This window comes from Phyllostomus hastatus, unplaced genomic scaffold, assembly GCF_019186645.2.
Source record: "Phyllostomus hastatus isolate PE091 unplaced genomic scaffold, TTU_PhHast_1.1 phas_contig_90, whole genome shotgun sequence".
Classification (NCBI taxonomy): Eukaryota; Metazoa; Chordata; class Mammalia; order Chiroptera; family Phyllostomidae; genus Phyllostomus; species Phyllostomus hastatus.
In genome coordinates, this window is record NW_025333984.1 from 5,044,171 (window position 1) to 5,064,229 (window position 20,059).

A 20,059-nucleotide genomic window follows, 5' to 3' on the forward strand; every position below is an offset into this window, starting at 1 on the left:
ATTTGGGGAGAATATTTTCTTGTTCCATGATTGTTTGGTGGTGGAGAAAATGTGATGATTCTGCAACATGATTTCCTGCATTGTACAAAATGACAGTGTCAAAACATACCTTTTCCTGTTTCTAACAATGATCATAAAGTGTTGAAACGGCAGAAAAAATGATTAAAGCATTTAACTTTATTAGCTGCTATTCACAATGCCAAGAATCATAACATCAATGGTCAGATTAAATGTAATGATAAATGTAGGTTAATAAATGGAGCCCATGGCCATTTTAGTAAAGGGCTGACCCAAAATATCCTAGATTAGACTAACAGCATGATAACAGACAACTCATCCTGACCAAGAGGTCAAAAATCCTCCCATGTGACACAGCACTTTCAGCTTCCTGATGTAGCTATGTTTTTTCACTAGTAAAACTTCATACAAATTGCTGTAGCTGATGTGGCTCAGTGGACTGAGTGCTAGCCTGTGAACCAAAAGTTCGCCAGTTTGATACCCAGTCAGGGCACATGCCTGGGTTGCATGTCAGGTCCCCGGTAGGGGGCACATGAGAGGGAACCACACAATGATGTTTCTCTCTCTTTCTCCTTCCCTTCCTGTCTAAAAATAAATAAATAACATCTTTAAAAAAGACTTCATATAAACCAATGCCAAAAATGAACATAATTAACACAGCATTTGACCTTATTGAGACCCCAGTTTCTTTTTTTTAGAATAGAAAACTTCACAAATACAACATGAAGGCAGTAAAGGTTATACATCAAACTTGGAAAATAAAAACATCAAAGCTGAGCAAACATCTCAGAGACTGGGGAAGTTATACATATCTGAACCATAACACTTGAGAACTGAGAAGGAAGCCATCGCTAGTGTCACCGGGGTCCATACTACACTGTAACCTTAAGAGGAATATTATACTTTTTAATACTTTTACAAACCTTTACTACTTTTTATTTCGAAAACTATTTTACGTGTCATCTTATATTCACAACCACCTGTGAGCCTACCAAAGCAAAGATTCTTGTCCTTGTTGTTTGTTTGTTTGTTTTTAAAAGAGGAAGAGAAACATCAATGTGTGGTTGCCTCTCACACATCCCCTACTGGGGACCTGGCCTGCAACCCAGGCATTTATTCTGACTGGGAGTTGAACCAGTGACCCTTTGGTTCACAGGCCTTCACCCAATCCACCGAGCTACACCAGCCAGGGCAGATTCTTTTTTTTTAAGATTTTATTTATTTTTATTTATTTTTAGAGAGGGAAGGGAGAGAGACAGAGAGAGAGAGAGAAACATCAATGTGTGGTTGCTGGGGATCATGGCCTGCAACCCAGGCATGTACCCTGACTGGGAATCGAACCTGCGACACTTGATTCTTATTCTGATAGCTAAGAACCTCAAAATACTAATAGATCAGCTGAGCTGCTCACCACCACAGTTAGTACCAGAGGTGATACCTGAACTTCTAGTGTAAGACCCTTTCCAAAATACCCGGTGTGCAACAGGATCAACTCAGGTAGGTCTTAAAAATGCAGATACCTCAGGCTACTGATAAAAATCTCCAGGGCTAGGGTCCATGCACCTGCATCTAAAAAGCTCTACAGGCAATTCTTATGTACACTGAAGTCTGAGAGCCAATGCAACAGATCCCATTACCAAGTCCAAGAGTGGGAACCCTATCTCAGCTTAGTTTCAGCCAGTGCAGAGCGAGTCTTCTGAAGTTAATCAGTCACTGAGCACTTGGTCCCTTTGTTAACAGTCACTGATGCCAATAGTGGTATAATTATAATGTGGTTTTTTAAGCCTCTAATCATAGCATGCCTAAGAATCCAAAATATGGGATGGTCTACTCAATAAAAATCAAAGCTTTCTCAATGGGTTATCATGATCACAGCGCTTAATAGCACATTAAAGACAATGAAGGAAAAACGTGATAGAATGCCACCACCTGATAAATCCATTTCAGAAAAGAAAATTAATTTTTAATGTTTTAAAATACTTTTTAAAAGATTTTATTTATTTATTTACTTTTAGAGAGAGGGGAAGGGAAGGAGAAAGAGAGAAAGAGAAAATCAATGTGTGCTCGCCTCTTGTGCACCCCCTACTGGGGACCTGGAGTGCAACCCCAGCATGTGTCCTGACTGGGAACTGAACCAGCGACTCTTTGGTTAGCAGGCCCACGTCAATCCACTGAGTTATGCCAGCCAGCCAGGGCAGAAAAGGAAATGATTCACAAAATTTGGAATTAAGAAGAAAGTACAATGAACTAGATATTTATATAATAAAGGATAGCTCTCCAAAACACAGCACTGAATTTTTTTAAAAGCAAGTTGCAGACCAACCCATACAGTATGAGACCCTTTATGATATATACACACCAACATACCAAATAATACTATATTATCTGCGGGTAAAGAGAAAAGTATATGCAAATGTCTAGAACTGTGTCCAATATAATAGCCAGTAGTCACATAAGGACCTTTAAATTACTTCAAAGTAAACAGAACTGAAAATTCAGTTCTCTAAGTCATGCTGGCCATACTTCAAGTGACCAACAGCTGCCTGGAGGTAGTTGCTACTGTAGTGGACAAGAGAGATCTACCACATTTCCACCATCATGGAAAGACCTATTAGACAGTGCTGGTCTAGTGGTTGGCCTAGCTGGGAGTTAGGGGTTTGAGCAAAGGTGGGAATGAGGTGATAGAACAGGAACTGAAAAACTTCAGACTTATCTGTAAATTTTGCTTAAATATTTTTAATTTTAAAGAGAAAGCACTTTGGAATTCCTGTGTAATTTAAAAGGTATTAAAAGCTAGAAAAATTGACCTTTATTAAAGATACATAAAATACACAGAAAGCATGGAAAAAATTAAATATCCTGCTGGGAGCTCTGTATTAATATGTATGCAGTATTCTAAATAGTCCAAAGTTCTGAAAAGAAATACAAACATATCTGAAGGCCTATCTAGTCAGTAAGTTCTTTGGAACTACAGATGCATTGTGAGGGTAGGAGAAAGAGCATCTATAAGGCCTGGGAGTTTGAAACAGACTTAAGATTTGAATCTCAGCAATTCTTCTAGCTGAATGCCCTTAAAGAAGCTATTTAAATGCATTGGCTCTCCATTTGCTCATCTGTTAAATGAGAAATATTTAACTCAAAGCATTGTCAGAAAGAGTAAGTGAGATGTGTGTAAATTGCCTTGCACAGTCCCTGGCACACACTACCTAATATTTGAGGAACATTTGCTATTATTATTCATTATTATTTTAAAATTTCAAAATGCACAAAAGTCAAATCATGAGTACCTCAATAAAAGCGTATCTTAACCTTACTAACCCTCATAAGTAGGTACATTTTGTCTCCATTTTGTAGAGGAGAAAACTGAGGCACAGGAATGTTACACAAATTTTCCATGGTTACACAGAAAGTGGTTGAGCTGGGACACGAATCTAAGCAGTCTAACTATAAAGCCCATCCTATCAAGCACTGCACTACACAGATTCTGACAGATTACATGACTACAGGTCTGGAAAATCTACAAGAAATAATCTAAATGTACTGGCTGTAATAAATCAACACAATTCCAAGATAGAACCTGTATACTAATAACAAACAGCTAGAATATAAATGTGAAAACAAAAACTTTCCTCACAAGAGACTCAAACAACAAAAACAACAAAAAATAACTGACTGACCATTAATCCAGACCAGGATACAAAGGAGTTAAAGAAAAACATAAAAACCTGTGTTCCTAGATGGGAAGACTTCACTGTAGGGCTGACAATATGCTTCTTAAGGTATATACAAAATTGGTTGTATTCTGACCAGTCTGTGCTTTTGCTCCTGCTGTTCCCACTCCTCCATCTGGAATCTCTCTCCTGGTGCTTTGGCTCTTTACTATTTATCTGATGAAAAGCTACCCATCCTTTAAAACAGGGGTGTCAAACTCATTTTCACCGGGGGCCACATCAGCCTCACAGTTGCCTTCAAAGGGCCAAATGTAATTTTAGGACTGTACAAATGTGACTGCTTAACTAGGGGCAAGGCGCTCAGCACTGCCACCAGGTAGAAACAAGGTGCTAGGCTGGATAAAACAAGGTGGAGGGCTGGATTTGGCCCACAGGCCTTGTGTTTGCCACCTGTGCAAAACCTAGCCTCTCTTTTTTATGTATAAGGACTTTAGGAGGCTAAGGTTACTACCAAGCCATTATGTAGCATGAGAAACATCTGTGTCACTTAAGAGCCACAGACACAGCATTTAGGAGGGTTGAGGGTACTAACTTCTTGATGCAACAAATGACTGTTTGGTTATGGAAACATTTATGACTCAGGGAATTGTTGATCTATTCTGAGTTTAAATAATGTCCTAAGAATAGATACTTAACACACAAACAAATGAATGAAAAAACAAGTGTTTACCCCAATATGGAAGAGGGCACTAACAGGCTTGTGGTCACTGGTTTTCAGCTCCATGTGACTCCGGTAATGAAGCTGATTAACATTTGTTCCTCTCCAAAGAATTCGGTCACACCAGGCTGGAACCCGACATTTCCCGCTGCAAATAAAGAAAGGAATTATAATGAGAACATACCATGCAAGAATGTAATACCTGCCACACTGGTTCAAACCTGGGTTAGGCCCTCTTGTTATACACCTCTCCTTCCTTAACAACCCAAGTATATTACCTACTATACTGCAAGCTCTGTGAAGGGACTGTGTCTGCTTGTTTGCCACTGAATTCCCAGCCCGTAGCACAGTATCTGTTGCAAAATAGGTGTTCAATGAACACTTATCTAATGAAATAAATGGTTCTCTTAAAGTTAGGATTACATCTTCAACAACACTGCCCTGGGGGAAAGTATGATAGTACCTTCTTAAATATCCTCAGAAAGTCAGAATTATATTCAGAACATGTCCTCTTCCTTTGCTCTATAAACTGTAATGATACTTCACAATAGCTAGACAACTAATAAAATCCAAAAATCCAATCCTATTTTCCTAGGCTGGGCTTAATCTCTGGAGATGAGTAATTGGATTTCTCCTTTAAACTTGAACTTTTATGGGCAAGTGTAAATTCTTCTAATAGAAATGAACTAACACCTAAGCACAGAAGTCTGAACACGTTAAGAGCCCATAGAATAGCAAGGGTTGGCAAAAAGCCCACTTAGTATTCTGTTAAAATAAGCAACGCCTTGTACACCTTACCCAGAAGGTGACACAAATAAGTTATCAGCAGCTCTACAATTGACTCACAAGTCAGGTGAGTGGAAGAAACAAGGCCAAGGGTAGAGATCTTCTGTCAGTGTCACTTTTCACTTTCTGACCAGCTCCCATGGACCACAGACTCCTCCCACCCCATCCTAGTACTCTGAGTGTAAAGAAGCTAAATATGCCCAGGGATTCTCTCTTGCAAGCTTCTGGGCTCAGCCAGGTAGGGAACCACAGGAAACAAAGAAAGAGACCATAGGTGGAAGACAAATAGTTACCAGAAATATGCCAATGGCACTGTACTGGGGGTAATTAGGAAATCAAAGGGCCACCCCAGACAGTGGGTCTTAGAGTTCTCTGGCAACTGCAGATGGTGGGCCCAGGCATCAGTATTTTTTAAAGTTCCTAGAAGATCCTAGTGTATATTCGAGATTGAGAACCACTGTGCTTCAAGAACTTTCATGGCTCTTTGTTTTCATCTTCTGGTGTCTCGAGTCAAATAGTTAAGAAATAGTTTAGAAAAAAACAGTTGGAACAGGGCAATAGGTAAGGAAGTAGGGGTAAGATCACGAAGGTCATAATCTAAGCAAGTCTGCTGGGGTAACCAAAATGACGCACTACAAACAGCCTGTAAAAATTCAGCATCCCTGATGTAGAAATTATGCTTTTTAAACATATGCTCACCTTTGAGTACACATGAATAAAATTTTTTCTACAACAGCAGTGAGCCTTCAGGTCTTTTATTTCTGCTTCTGGCATGATCTAAAAAGTTCCTAGCCCTTCTCCGAGATGGAGGGACAGAAAAAAGATCAGGCCTTACTCCACTCCACAAGGAGGTTCTTGTTACTTTACCTGGAATCCCATCGGTCTGTTTTAGAGTCATACTTATAAGTGGGGATGAACTTGATTTCCCCTTCAGTGAAGTCAACAAAAGCTTTTTTCTGTGTGCGTTGAATATTTAGCTAGAAGTAGAAAGAAGCATCACGTTACCAGGGTAGCACCCTTAATGTAAGTGATTAGCCATTTCTAATAGTTAGTTCCATAATAACCTTTGCAACTGTCAGATATACAAAAAAGTTCTTACCTTGTAAATTAAATTATGCCATTTCTATATCACCCAAACTCACCAATAGATATGATACTCATTATGAACACACTGCTAATTATTTATTGGTAATAGCAGTCAAGGAAAATGGAAAAATGAAATCTGAATAATCCTAAATTCCCTGAAGGTGGACAAGAACCATCTAGTACAATTTTACTTAAAAAAAAAAAGGCACACAAAAGTTGAATGGGTAATTCCAAAAGTCAAATTCAGTGAATAGCTACAGATTGATCTGAAAGTTTTCCTCACTCAAATATTTTACCAGAATTACATAAGACTAACAATTTATTCCAACTGTACCCCTTTTGGACTCAGAATAGAGGAAGCCATGGACAGAAATTCACCAGCCAACCTCAGTGTGAAGGAAGACACAGGCAAGAAAGGCTCATTAAAAAAAACTATTCTATTGTAAAACACCTGAAATTTGACAATATGAGAAGCTCGAAAATCTCTCATAAGGATTTAAAGACATTAAAATCAAGTTGAAACATTTTCTTCCCTCAATAAGAAGCATTCACTTTCAGTATCCCGTATCCATAAGGTAAAGCAAAAATTCAAGTCTTGTGCTAGGTTGAGGTAAATTTACAGAAAACCAGGTCCCTGAATATCAAGTTCCACAGAAATGTTAACTGACTCAATGCTTTCCCAACAGGTTTTAACATCTACAACCTAGCTTGCTTCAACTTCTCAATCAGTTCCCATTAAACCAGTCTGTTATTTGCCCCAGACAAATTTTTTCTGTGCTTCCCAATCCCTTCACAGGGCCTCTCTTTTACCTCCAAGCTGTTGCTGAGCCTGCCAAATAATCATAGAGCAGCTTTCCCTGTTCCATCTGCCAAACCACATGAACATGGCTGACGGCCCACTTCCTCCAGGAAGTGTTCTCCAATTCATTCCACCCATCGTTGAACTCACTGACACAAATCTCTTCTTGACAAAGACTTAATGAATAAACTTGATATTTACTTTTTATCACTAACACTACCTCCCCTCCTGCCATCTAAGTACTTAATAAAAGTAGTGCCAACCTTGTGTGTATTCGCCGTGTCACTTAGTCATACTGTTTCCCAACACAGTGAGACCTTTCCATCTATTCCTAGAGTAAGGCACACCTCCCACTCGTCTATGTCATAAACCTAACAATTTATCTGCTATCTAGGAAAGTACCTACAAAATAAAAATTTACTTACCTGGTCAAATTTCAGGAGTCTCTGAAGATCATTCTTGTTGATAAGACTCTTCACTTCACTGGCATCAGGCATGCAAAGTCTATAGTTCAAATCGCCCAACCAGATGACAACACTGAGTATCAAGAAATATATGGAAGGAAGTAGCCATAATTAGCACAAAAATCAATCACAGAATGAGAAAAGAAAAAACGGTTAGGTTACTGACAAGGATTTGTTTATCACTCTCCCACCAGGGGTGGAACCTGTAACTATCCTTTGGGGGCAAGGACTATCAACACCTGAAAGGGACTAGGGATTAAAAAATAGGTGGGAGGATAGGCACAGCAAACATGAAGAACAAACATGGGGACATAATACAGTATATGTATGGGATTCAGAAGCCAAGGAGTTAACTGCCTGAGAAAAGTATGTAGTTTATTTCCTGGACTAGCTTCAAACTTTTGCCTGGCTGCTTGCCAGGTCTCTAGAGGAAGCAAATCTCAACGTGTTCTGCCTCTACGAGCCCGGACATTCTGCAGACTCTCCACTAAGGTCTGCATGGTTTGAACAACACCACCTCTCCCAGGCAGGGCTCACTACAAAAAGTGGGTCCACGGCTTGGTGCTGTGGCCAATCTGTCTACCCCTGCCCCAGACCTGCACTCCAAATCCCAGGCAGAAAGGAGGCTGCAATACACTGGGATCTACAGGCTCCCATGATACTCAGGCTCCCAATAACACCAACAGGCCCCTAGATGTACTGAGAACCCCACAGGGAAGACCCTGAAATTACCACACCAAAACAAATTCTCCTATGAGCTATCTCAAACACTGAATGAGTCCCTTTGCCAATCTCAAGTGTAATACGAAATTTCTGGAATCCTGGGGAAATAAATTTATGGAACTTCAGGGCAACTTTATGACCATTAATGTCAAGGCCTTGACATTACCACTGTGAAGTATAATTCCCTATGTACCTAATTGCTGACACAATATGGAAGCAGGCCAACATCCCTCTCTTTCCCTACTCTTTCCTCAATTACCCTACTCTCTACTGATTCTAATACCCCGAAATTATGTTTTGTTTTCCTACAATTCCCACTACAATTCCCACCTCAAATCACTTATTCTAAACCACACTGCCTTTTCAGAATTTCAATTACCAGTATTAATTTATTTACAACAAATCATTTTCTACCACCCAACCCATTCCTCTCAATTGATTTCTGCTTCTATCCTTGTTAAGTCCCATTCTTCACTAACCTTTCTCTCATATTGATCCATTGGTGTCTTTAAATCTCCACCACCCCTATTCTTAATGATTTACAGCTATTAAAAGAATAATGTAGGTCTACATATACTGGCTTGAAGAGATCTATAATAAAAAGGATAATACAGCACCATATAACAAGTATGTGTGTGTCTGTATGTGCATACAAAAAAGTCTGGAATATCACTATTCAAAAGAAATACAAAGCACATCACAAATGTAATTTTCTATTTTCTAGTAGCTGCAATTAAAAAGTAAAAGGAACAAGTGAAAATAACTTAAATAATAAATTTCATTTAACTCAATATATCCAAGTTATTATCATTTCAACATGTAATCAGTACTAAAAATTTTAGATGTTTCACGTTTTCCCAAGTCTCTGAAATCCACTGTAGTTGATGCTTACAGCACATCTCAGTTTGGCCTAGCTGCTTTTCACAGTGCCCCGGCTACCCATGGCTACTGGCTGCCATACTGTACAGCACAGACCTAGGATACACACCAAACTGTTAGCAGTGGATTCCTTTGCAGAGAGGGATTGGCTGGGAAGAGCAGAAGATAAGAAATCAGGGATTTTTACTTTTAATTTTATCACTTATTCCCAGCTGGTGTAGCTCAGTAGATTGATCCTGGGCTTGTGAACCAAAAGGTCACTGGTTCAATTCCCAGTGGGAGCACATGCCTGGGTTGCAGGCCAGGTCCCTGCTAAGGGGGGCCCCCCCGAGAGGCAACCACACACTGATGTTTATCTCCCTTTCTTTCTGAGCCCTGGCTGGTGGAGCTCAGTGGATTGAGCTCAGGCTGCAAACCAAAGTGTCGCAGATTCGATTCCCAGTCAGGGCACATGCCTGGGTTGCAGGCCATGGCTGCCAGCAACCGCACACTGATGTTTCTCTCTTTCTCTTTCTCCCTCCCTTCCCTCTCTAAAAATTAATAAATGAAAATATTTTTAAAAATAGTTTTATCTCTTATTACAATTCATAACTAACATTTCTATTTTATACTTTAAAAAAACACTGAAAACGGACTCCAATTGACAGACCCCTCCTGCTTTACTCTAGATATCCGCTAGAACTAACCTTTCCTCTGATAACACATTTAATCTCTCTGCCTCAATGAATCTGCTACTCCTCCAACCCTCCCTTCTTCGTTACCCCATCCTTAAATGGCAATCCCTTACTCTTCATGGTTCTACAGCATAGGTGGCAAACAGAAGGCCCGCGGGCTGAATCTGTCCCTCCACCTTGTTTTATCCGGCCCAGCACCTTGTTTCTACCCAGCGGCAGCACCAAGCTCTCACTTAACTGTTAAGGAGTAGTTACTTTTATACAGTCCAAAATTACATTAGGCCCCTTGAAGGCAACCACGAGGCTGATGTGGCCCCTGGTGAAAATGAGTTTGACACCCCTGCTCTACAGTTTCTCACCCGTTTATTCTTTTCTCAGCCCCACTATTCAAAGGCTAAAGGTGACTTAACCACTTACTCATGTTTCATAATGTTCAGCTGCGGGAGGGTCTGATTTGGGACCACAAAACTCATTCGTGCACAAATGTCCTTATAATCTTGATTCCTTCTCTCAAAGTCCTCCACATGTGCAGCCAGGTGGGAATTGACTATACAAAATGTAGTGTTGTGAAACACAAATCTCACAGCTACCCCACCTTTGTTTCCCTGTTGGCAAGAGCAATTACTCAGTTAGTACAAAGACACAGACAGCAATCGAACCTCACATGGACATAAATAATAATAATAATCAAGCTCATTCCCAAAGGAACTCACCATTTTTCCCATGATTCCAGTTCCAACTGTTTCTGTAGCAACATCCTGGATATACTGCCACTGATCCTTTCTGGCAAATATCAGGAGCATCATCCCAACTAGGCGAACTAGCTGAACCTATAAGATCCAGGGAGTTAGAAAAGGTTCATGTTAATACCCCTCTTTTTAGATACCACATATCTAACTTCCTACAACTAATTTCCCACCAAGAAGACATAGCAAATGCCTAAATCTGAATCTGAATCAGCTAATTTCCCAGTGAACCCCATAAAGCAGGAAATAAAGTTTCTCTAAGGAAGCTCTAATCTAGCTCTGACCAGTAAGAGTTAAAAGTCTTCAGGGGACAGTAAGTGTACTCAGCTCTAGAGCCATTATTTTAATCACTTTTTTAGCCTATAGTAGGGAGCATTAAAAATTCAAATAGCTAAGAGAAAGCCTCTATCCCAGCTTGTTCCTTTTGCCCGCCTTCCTAGTTTCTGATTTCCAATCTCCTACGAAATGAACATTTATAAAACATCAGTCCTTTTTATTTTGACTGTCTTAAGGCTATGAACTAGAGCTAGAAATATGTCTGAAATATGTGTCAGCCAGGAACCTATATGAAAGTAATAACATCATCAGGATTTTAATTATCTACATCAACTGTTGGAAGATACAGATAAAAAGTTCCTCCGGCAGATGACTCCTTTTAAAGGTCTCAGCGTGGTAGCCCTTCAATTAAAATGACTCTTCTGGTAGTCTCTACCCTATGCCCTCTGAAGACCAATAAACTGGCCCACCTGGCTAAAGTCAACTGTACTCCTGACTTACAACCAAGTTTGGAACTCATTTAAATTCCCTAGCATTTGTATTCTTGCTCTGTTCTAAAACATACCCTATGCACCCACATGCTTCAAACTGCTTTTCTATAAAGTCTCCATTACTGACCACGTCAGTGAATAATTTCATCTTAAACTCTTACCGCACAAATCAGTGGCCTGATATGTAATTATTTTGAGTTAATTATTGTTATAAGAACAAAGTTCCTTTTTTCTCCTAAAAGCTCCCTGAGCAATGAAAATATAGGATGAGAAAGCTCAGGGAATTTTTTTTTTCTGGGAGATAAGTATAAAAAGGAATAGGCTTCCCTATTCCAGTATCATGCAAGGGAAAGAATTCAATTAAACCACTCATTTGGAACAAGGTATACATAACAATACATTCTAGGGAGTTCTATTTAGTCACATATTAAAAAAAATAATTAAATGTGACCTACTTTCTTATACTTGGCTTTGGAATGCAAAGCCCTTTCCACAGCCATGGACCACTCTTGTTCCTTCATGGAATCAAAGTAGAAAAAGGCTTCGGTGCTCAAGTCCAGCTCTTGGAATCTGAGAAGCAAGAGGTGAAATCTGTATGTATCCCATAATTATCTCGGAGTATGTCCTGCCCCATTTTGAGACAGTAGGTGAAGAAAGGAATGGGAGGGAGAGGTTTTGTAGAATTGTTCTGTTGGCCAGGTGATCAGTAAGGACAAGCAGCTTTCTTTTCAAAAGATTCCCCACAAGTGTATACACAGACTATGCAAGATGTAAACAAAAGAGCCTCCACAAGGGATAACAGTAGAGATTTGCTTATATATCCCAGGAACAGGCACTGTTAGAATTGACCCCATGTCTCACTTTCTGTGAAGATGGTTTTCTATGTGTTTCAAGGCGACTAGATGCTTTCTTATAGCATTTTAGGTTCTGTTCCTTTCTGATCTCACAAATTTGACCCTCAAGTTAACTCTCACTTATAGTCTACAGTAGGTTTTTACCAGATAGTCTTTTTTTTAAAGGAAGGCAAAATGTCCCGTAAACTAACACCAAACATATAGCCAAAAAGAAATTCCAGACACGTTCTTTACCCAATGCAGTAGATATCAGGAGGATGTGAATCACAGGTCAGCCAAGGTTCTAACCCACTATCTGGAGACTGGCCATTCACGTTCCAAGTTCCAACAAAAAATCTAATACATAATACAAAAAAATAATGTGAAAACAAAGGTCAAGAACGAACCAACAGATATTCTCTGATCACTACTATACAAGAGTATATTCACAATAAGCCAACATAATTTCTCAAATGTTTTGTCACACACAAGAAAAACCATCTGCAGGTAGAACACAAAGGCAGTGTGCTTATCCTAAGTTTTACGTTAGGTGAACCTACAGAAAGGAACAAAGTCTTTATTTTAAAAACACAAAGTTAATTTGCTCTACCATATTTCATTTAAATTAATTAAACTCTGTTGAAACTCATACCTGAAGGGAAAGCTTGCTGAGGGAAAGAGTGTCTCCATGATGTAAGCATATCTAATATGGATAAACGTTCTGTAAGGAGCTATAGCTGAATCTGAAAACTTACTCTCAGGATTACAAGGACAACTGTGTAGGAAATTCTGTTGAGGCAGATATAGATTTAAGGCGGGAAGCAGAAGGAAAAAGTCCTGATTGTCTTAACTGTTTACATACAATTATAAGCATCATGGGGAATATGAGGAACTGGAAATTTTAGCATAGGGATATAGTTATGATTGAATTAGAATAAATGAGGCATAATGGGATAGCAGATGGGACTGGAATCTTGGAATAGAAGGGTACATGCTGTTCACAAATCACAAAGAAGTGTTACTGCTTCATACTCGGACACATGCTTGGCTACACCACACCACACACACTGGGTCCAGAAAAGAAGGTATCAACAAGTAAAGGTGATGTGAAAAATATATTAGAGATGCAAGAATCTAAGACAGACCTCCCCATCAAGAGGATTAGGTGACATTTTCTTTAGTGAACTACCAAAGTAAGTTAGGATCTAGTAGTTATGGTGTACTTTAATTTTCCAATATTAGTGGGGGGGGGGGGGGAATCAACAGGCCAGATAGATAAATACACTTGCTTATAGACTGTGCTAGGGTACAGTTCTCTACTACAGCAATTTTCAACCCTTTTCATCTCATGGCACACAAACTAATTACTAAAATTCTGCTGGACACCAAAAAATTACTTTTTGCCAATCTGACAAAGAACAAGTATAATTTTGCTTCAATCACACTGGAAGGCTATTTTTGAACTGGCTATTGTCATTCTTTATCTGACAATCTAAGGGAAAAGAGGCCAGTGCCCCCGACTAAACAGCCAGGTATTCATGTTTTAAAAATTCTTGTGGCACACAGGATGAAAATTGCTGCTCTAGTATGTATGAGCTTGATTTGGTTCTCTAACCAAAATGTTTCTTGGTTTCCCAGAAACATTAGTAGACATAGTATCATTAGTAGTTAGTAAATCCAAGGGAAATTGTAGCATTTACACTACTTTGGATAGAGACAGGGGCTTGAACCAGCTGACCATTCCTTTTTATTATGCTTTGATTCTCATTTAAGCTAATTATCAAAAGGCCATTTTCCGTTATACTTCAGTAGTACAAGAGAGAGTAACCTGAAAGTCTGAATGTTGACATAGTCCTTCTCTCGCTTTGCCAGGAGGTGTTTGATGAGACCCTCCCGCTGCCCAGACTGGGTATTCGGTACAAAGAGCTTCCGCATGGTGTTGGTCACTTTGGGCTGCTCCTTGTTAGAAGCCTCTTTGTCACGTGGAAGCCTAGCAAATAAATGAGAAATTCAAAAGTGAAACTGCCTAAAATAGAAAAATCTTTTCCATGGGAAATGTTTTGACATAGGACTTACATTCTGTTCCCTGAAGGGGGTGGGGGTGGGGGTTCCCGATGAATCCCCACAGGCTGATTTTGTGAATTCGTTTTCTTGTCCAAATTCATAGATGAAAAATTATCCTCAAATCCAAGAAGCCCTGAAGGACACAGAATCCAGCATCAAAGGGTGGGGGCAGGAGGCAGGGGTATCAATAACATCCAACTTATCCAGGACAAATAAGGCTTCACTTTGGACAGTGGTTTTTATTCGATCACTACTTGCTCAATGGCAAATACCAAACAAAAAGACAGTGATAACTTACATTGGGAGAAGAAGCACATCTGTCCCTGAAGCAGTGACTTATTAACTACAACAATAGTAACTTACATTAATTTGAACCTTAAATAATGAGCACTAACATTTATCGAAGACTTTGCACAATGCCTGGTTAACAGTAAGGGATTATATCATTATCTCACTTAATCGTCACAAAGACTCCATGAGGTCAGTGCCATTAAAAATCTTCCCATGTTACAGAAAAAGAAATGGAAGCTCAGAGTCATTGAGTAACTTGACCAAGGTCCTGTAACTAGTAAGTTGTAGAATTTGGGATTCAAACCAAGGCCCTCTGGCCTTGGAGCCTGCATTTCTTTCAACCATACTGCTAAGCTGGCTCCTGGAGAGCTAACATGCCACAGAAAGGATCAGGAGTGCACAGTGGTCATGGACTCCATAAAACCACTCCAAAGGAGATGCCTAACACTGCCATTAATCCACATTATATTACCTGTCCAGATAAAATCTACTGACTCTGCAATAATCAATGCAACTGAGGGGTTGTCTTTTCAGTACCTGAAAAAACAGGCTTGTCCTTAGTGTCTAATTTCTGGTACCAGCTGGATGAGTCCTTTTGTTCTGGAACAAGAAGTTGTGATTGCACTGGAGAGATAAGGGTCACGGTTAGGAACTGGGGAGCCCTTCATTGAGTGAAATTTACCATAACCAAAGCCATTCACTCAGCACTGCTCAAAACCAGGGGCCAGCAGCATTCCTGAATATAAAGGAAGAGATTAGGAAAATGAAGGCAGCCCTGGCCAGGTAACTCAGTTGGCTAGACTGCCATCGCAGACGTGCCACCAAGGTTGCAGTTTCAATCCCTGGTCAGGGCACATACAAGAAGCAACCAATGAATGCATAAATAAGTGGAACAACATACCAATGTTTTTCTCCCTCTCAAATCAATCAATAGTAAAAACATTTTAAAAAAGAAAATGAAAATGGGGGCAGGTCAGGGATCATCTGGGGCACAACTCAGAATACAGTCTGCAATAAGCTGTCATGCCATGGCACTGAAGATTCTGGAAACTGGCTCAGTATCCTTCAAGCTGAATAGACTTGTTCCCTAACCCATCCCTGGGTTCATTCCTGATTTTGGAAAAATCAGCTCTCTAGGCTCACGGGGTAAGGCACTTTGCTTGTCGCTGCTTGCTTCTCTATTGGCATGTCAGAATTTCAATCCCATTCAAATAGTAGAAAGAAAACTGCTGCGTCCTGTGTTACCTTCCTGAGCAGTATGGACCTGTGACAGGAACTTCAAACAGTGCTCCTCGTCAAAGATTTCAAAGTGGCGCTCTCTAGTCCAGTCTCCCTGAATGCGAATTTTGCAGCCACCTAAAAAGAATTGTAATCCATACACATATAGATATAGAATACACTGTTATATTGGGATCATATTCTCAGCTTACCAGTTTAATAGGAGAATGCCCAGATCACAAATATGCCAGATCTCTAATGCACGAAGTGTGTCTATAAGATCAAGGGATTCAATGTAATGGCAGTGGGGTCATGTGGGGTTGGGGGCAAAGCAGAGAGGGAAATCTAAGGGGCTGGTGAACTGTGTCAATGAGCAGCTCAATATAGTGATATGATCAGACTACAATCATAGTTTCCTATGTTCTGATACATCTCTCAGATGTTAATGCAAGGACCTCCAAATTCTAGCAAAAGATTAATTTTCCAACCACTCTCCTCCGATCTCCTAGCTGGAAATTCCTACCATTTCAAATCCAGTTCATATAGTAAGAATATCTGAAGTGTGAAGAAAATAAATGTTCATAGCAGCATTATTTACAATAGCCAAGTGCTGGAAATAGCCTAACTGCCCATCAGTAAAGGGTTGGATTATAAAACTGGCACGTGACCTGGCTGGTGTGGCTCACTGGACTGAGTCCTGGCCTGCAAAGCGAAGGGTTGCTGGTTCAATTCCCACTCAGGGAATATGCCTGGGTTGCAGGCCAAGTCCCCAGTAGGGGGTGCGTGAGAGGCAACCACACATTGACGTTTCTCTCCCTCTCTTGCCCTCTAAAAATAAATAAATAAATAAAAATATTAAAAAACAAACTGTGGTACATTTATACAATGGAATACTACACAGCAGAAAGAGAAGGAACTCCTACCCTTCAAGACAGCATGGATGGAACTGGAGAGCATTATGCTAAGTGAAATAAGGCAGGCAGTGAAAGACAAATACCATATGATCTCACCTGTAAGTGGAACCTAATTAACAAAACAAATAAGGAAGCAACATATCACCAGAGACATGGAAATAAAGAACTGACAGTGACCAGAGGGGTGAGGGTAGGGGCATAACAGGGGGAAAGAAGGGGAAGGGGAAAGTCAAGGAACACATATAAAGGACCCATGGACAGGGACAATGTGGGGGATTGAATGCCAGAGGAGATAGGCAGGGCAGGGGAGAGTAATGGGAGAAAATGGGGACAAAAGAAATAGCATGGTCGTTCCTAGGTGCAGATTGTACTTAGGCAATCAAATTTACAAGCTAATTAAAAAGAAAAGAATGACAAGGTTAGTTTGAATTATTCTGAAAAGAAGCATCTATGCCTCATTACTAGTGAAATATGTATGTCTTGAATAAACTTACAAAGACAGTATAACGACCGATGTCCAAGAGTGGTCTGATTCAAGCACAACCAATTGGAAAATACTATAATTACAAGCAAAGTTATCTAGGACTTTAGTTTCTTATGTATACAGCCTACTATCTCCCTTTTTGTGATGCCCTATAGTTATCGTCTATATCAATCATCTGGATATGATGATCTAGGAAATCTATGTACGTTTACATTTTTATTTTAACTGATTTATCACATGTGTTGCTTTCTTATGCCCCTGGAAAGTATAAGCTCCTTGAGAGAAGAGGGCAGAGCACACATACAGGTTGTCCAGCACAACACTGTTGATGGTCTCCAAGGATTGTCTATGACTGAGGGGCTTCTCAGAATTCAGAGCTTGCAAAGCTAATATCAGGGAAGTCCCAGGCAAACAGAGATGGCTGGTCACTTTGCCGGCGCGTGGCATGACAGCCTTTGCAGACAGAAGACATTTAATAATGACTATTTAATTGGACTCTTTCACACTTGTAAATAACAGAGATGAGAAAATGAAATGAAAATCCTAGTTTCTTATGGTGGAAACCCACTGCTGAACCTTTGATTCTCTTTTTTTCCCTTTGCATTTCCTTAAGTTTCTATCTCCATAGATTAAGTGATCAGAAAAGAGAGAAAAAATAGAGAAATAAATGGAAAAGAAGGCACCCAAATGGATCAAAAATAAGAAAAGAAATGACAATGTCACTGTAAGGAGAAAAAAAAAAAGAGGGCATAGGACTAAAGGCAGCAATTAAGAGCAACCTTAAGATACAGAGAAAAACTCCTTCAGGGCATGAGTAGACCTTTCTTCCTCAGATAATTTATGTTAAAAGTAGTAAAAAAAATAAATAAAAAAGAGAAGTTTCAATCTGATAGAAACTTAGAACAAGAACACATAGTCTCTCTCCCACAATCCTTGAAAGATATATTTTAGCACAGATAAAAAATAAATTAGCCCATTTAATGGACATAAGATTCCAGAAATTGCTTACAAAATAACACTAGATGTTCTCTCACCATGAGCAAGTGGACAAATTACCCCACCACCCTACCTTTTACCTGGCTCCCTTCCAAAACCCTTTGGATTCTTTGTGATCGGCAAACACTCCTAGAACCTCAACTTTTCTCAACATTCCCTGCAACTCTCAGTGGTCCCCAACTATGGCTGCATTAGAAGTACCAGAGGCACTTTTAGAAAATAGTGATACTTGGGCCCCACCCCAGGCCAATAAAACAGAATCTCTGGGGGTGAAGCCCAAATACTGGTAGTTCTTAAATTACTCCCTGAGTGACTCTATGGGCATCGAGATTGAAAATCAGAGTCACTTGCAAACTGGCTGGCCCCCCGAGAGCAGCACACCCACTATAGCCCTCTGAAATGGAGACTCCCACACCCTTTGTGAATGTCATCTCTAGGCCATTCCTTCTCTTGCCTCAGGAAAAATCCCGTCCTCTTTGAGGCTTACCCACTGGGCTATACCAGCTTCCTTCCTTCCTTACGCCATGAGATCATTTACCATCTTCCCGGAAACTTCTGAATCCAGTGTTCAATACCGGACTCATAAGACTTCCTCTCCACTCCAACTTCTGCGCTGATCTTGTGTCCCTTCAAAATTATCTCAGAAAACACAGCCAATCCCTTCAACTTCCTTATCCAATGGCCTTGCTGCTCTATCTCAGCCAACCACTCCCTCAGTCCCTACCGGGACTTCCTTAGTTACAGCTTGGACCTTTTCATCCTAGAAACACCACCGCCTCATAAATCTCTAATTCAGATATGCCGCTCTGACCTTTTATGCCTTCTAGCTTACTTGCTCATATAGGAATCTCCAGCTTATTGATCCCTCCACTTTCTCAGCACCCACTCACACACTCCCTTCTGCTTTCACTTCCCTTTTTACCAAACAGATGCCATCATTATGCTGTTCCAAAAGCCCAGAACTGCCTCACCATTCTGTTCTTCCACAGCACCTACCTGGCTAACCGCCAAACCCCAGAAATCCAACTACCCTTCCTCTCTTATATCTGAGCAACCAGGAGTAGCACACGCATGCACACACACGTGCACACCATTATAAATTGACTGCTAACCTCAACTGGGCACTCTATGATAAGGAGCAAATCTAAGTTTCCATACTCAACTAGTGTCCTACTACTATCTAGAACAACTACTTTACATCTGTTCATTTATCCTCAACTTAGCATCCCCCTCTTTGCAAGCCCTCCCATTCCAAGCTGATTAGTTCACCTCCTACTTTGGAGAAAACAGAGGTGATCACATAGAAACCTACCTGTATTTGCACTCATCTTCTCCATTCCCTTCTGATACAAGGAAGAAAAGTACTGCTAGGAAAGGCGACCTTTCCTTTGAATTACAACCCCTCTGATTCTCACAGGAATCTCACACTCACAATCACTCCTAGATACCTGCACCCAATATTTTTAACCTGTCCCTTTCATAGGCTACTTCCCATCAGCGTTAAATCATGTTTTCAATCCTCCATATTTAAAAAACAAAAATACTTCCCTGGACCCCACATTTCCCTCTGACTCTAGGCTGTATCTATATTCCCCTCCACAGTCAAGCTCCTTCAAAAAACCAAAGTTGCCACTTCTCATCTCCCATTTCTCTGTTTAATTTACTCCAATATGACCTGCTCCCACCATCCCTCCGAAATCGCTTTGTTAAGGTCACCAATAAACTCCACATTGCTCAGTCCTGATGAGCACTCTTCTGTCATCTTATCTGACCTACTAACAGAAATCAACAGTTGACCACTCCTTGAAATAACCTCTTCCAAAAGCTCTATGACACCACATTTATCCAGTTTCTCTCTCTCTCTCTGGTCACTAATTTTCAGTGCCCTTTGAGGTATCTCCATGTCTACTTAACTTTTAAAAAGTAGA

General features: G+C 40.2%; 1 protein-coding gene across 5 annotated transcripts in view; it reads right to left on the reverse strand.

Moving 5' to 3' along the window:
* The window catches only part of OCRL (OCRL inositol polyphosphate-5-phosphatase), a 48,109-nt gene that overhangs the window by 17,715 nt on the left and 10,335 nt on the right, over positions 1 to 20,059 (reverse strand). For 2 of the 5 annotated variants that reach the window (XM_045852242.1, XM_045852239.1), the window contains exons 5-15: positions 15,765 to 15,875; positions 15,057 to 15,143; positions 14,241 to 14,361; positions 13,993 to 14,154; positions 12,420 to 12,521; positions 11,787 to 11,901; positions 10,532 to 10,648; positions 10,236 to 10,423; positions 7,504 to 7,615; positions 6,061 to 6,170; positions 4,420 to 4,555 (exon numbers count right to left, since the gene is read on the reverse strand). In XM_045852242.1, the coding sequence (XP_045708198.1) occupies positions 4,420 to 4,555; positions 6,061 to 6,170; positions 7,504 to 7,615; positions 10,236 to 10,423; positions 10,532 to 10,648; positions 11,787 to 11,901; positions 12,420 to 12,521; positions 13,993 to 14,154; positions 14,241 to 14,361; positions 15,057 to 15,143; positions 15,765 to 15,875 (1,361 nt within the window). Of the gene's footprint in view, positions 1 to 4,419; positions 4,556 to 6,060; positions 6,171 to 7,503; positions 7,616 to 10,235; positions 10,424 to 10,531; positions 10,649 to 11,786; positions 11,902 to 12,419; positions 12,522 to 13,992; positions 14,155 to 14,240; positions 14,362 to 15,056; positions 15,144 to 15,764; positions 15,876 to 18,618; positions 18,630 to 18,669; positions 18,738 to 20,059 lie in introns of those variants that run through there. The other 3 variants (XM_045852241.1, XM_045852244.1, XM_045852240.1) reach the window with 3 other exon arrangements.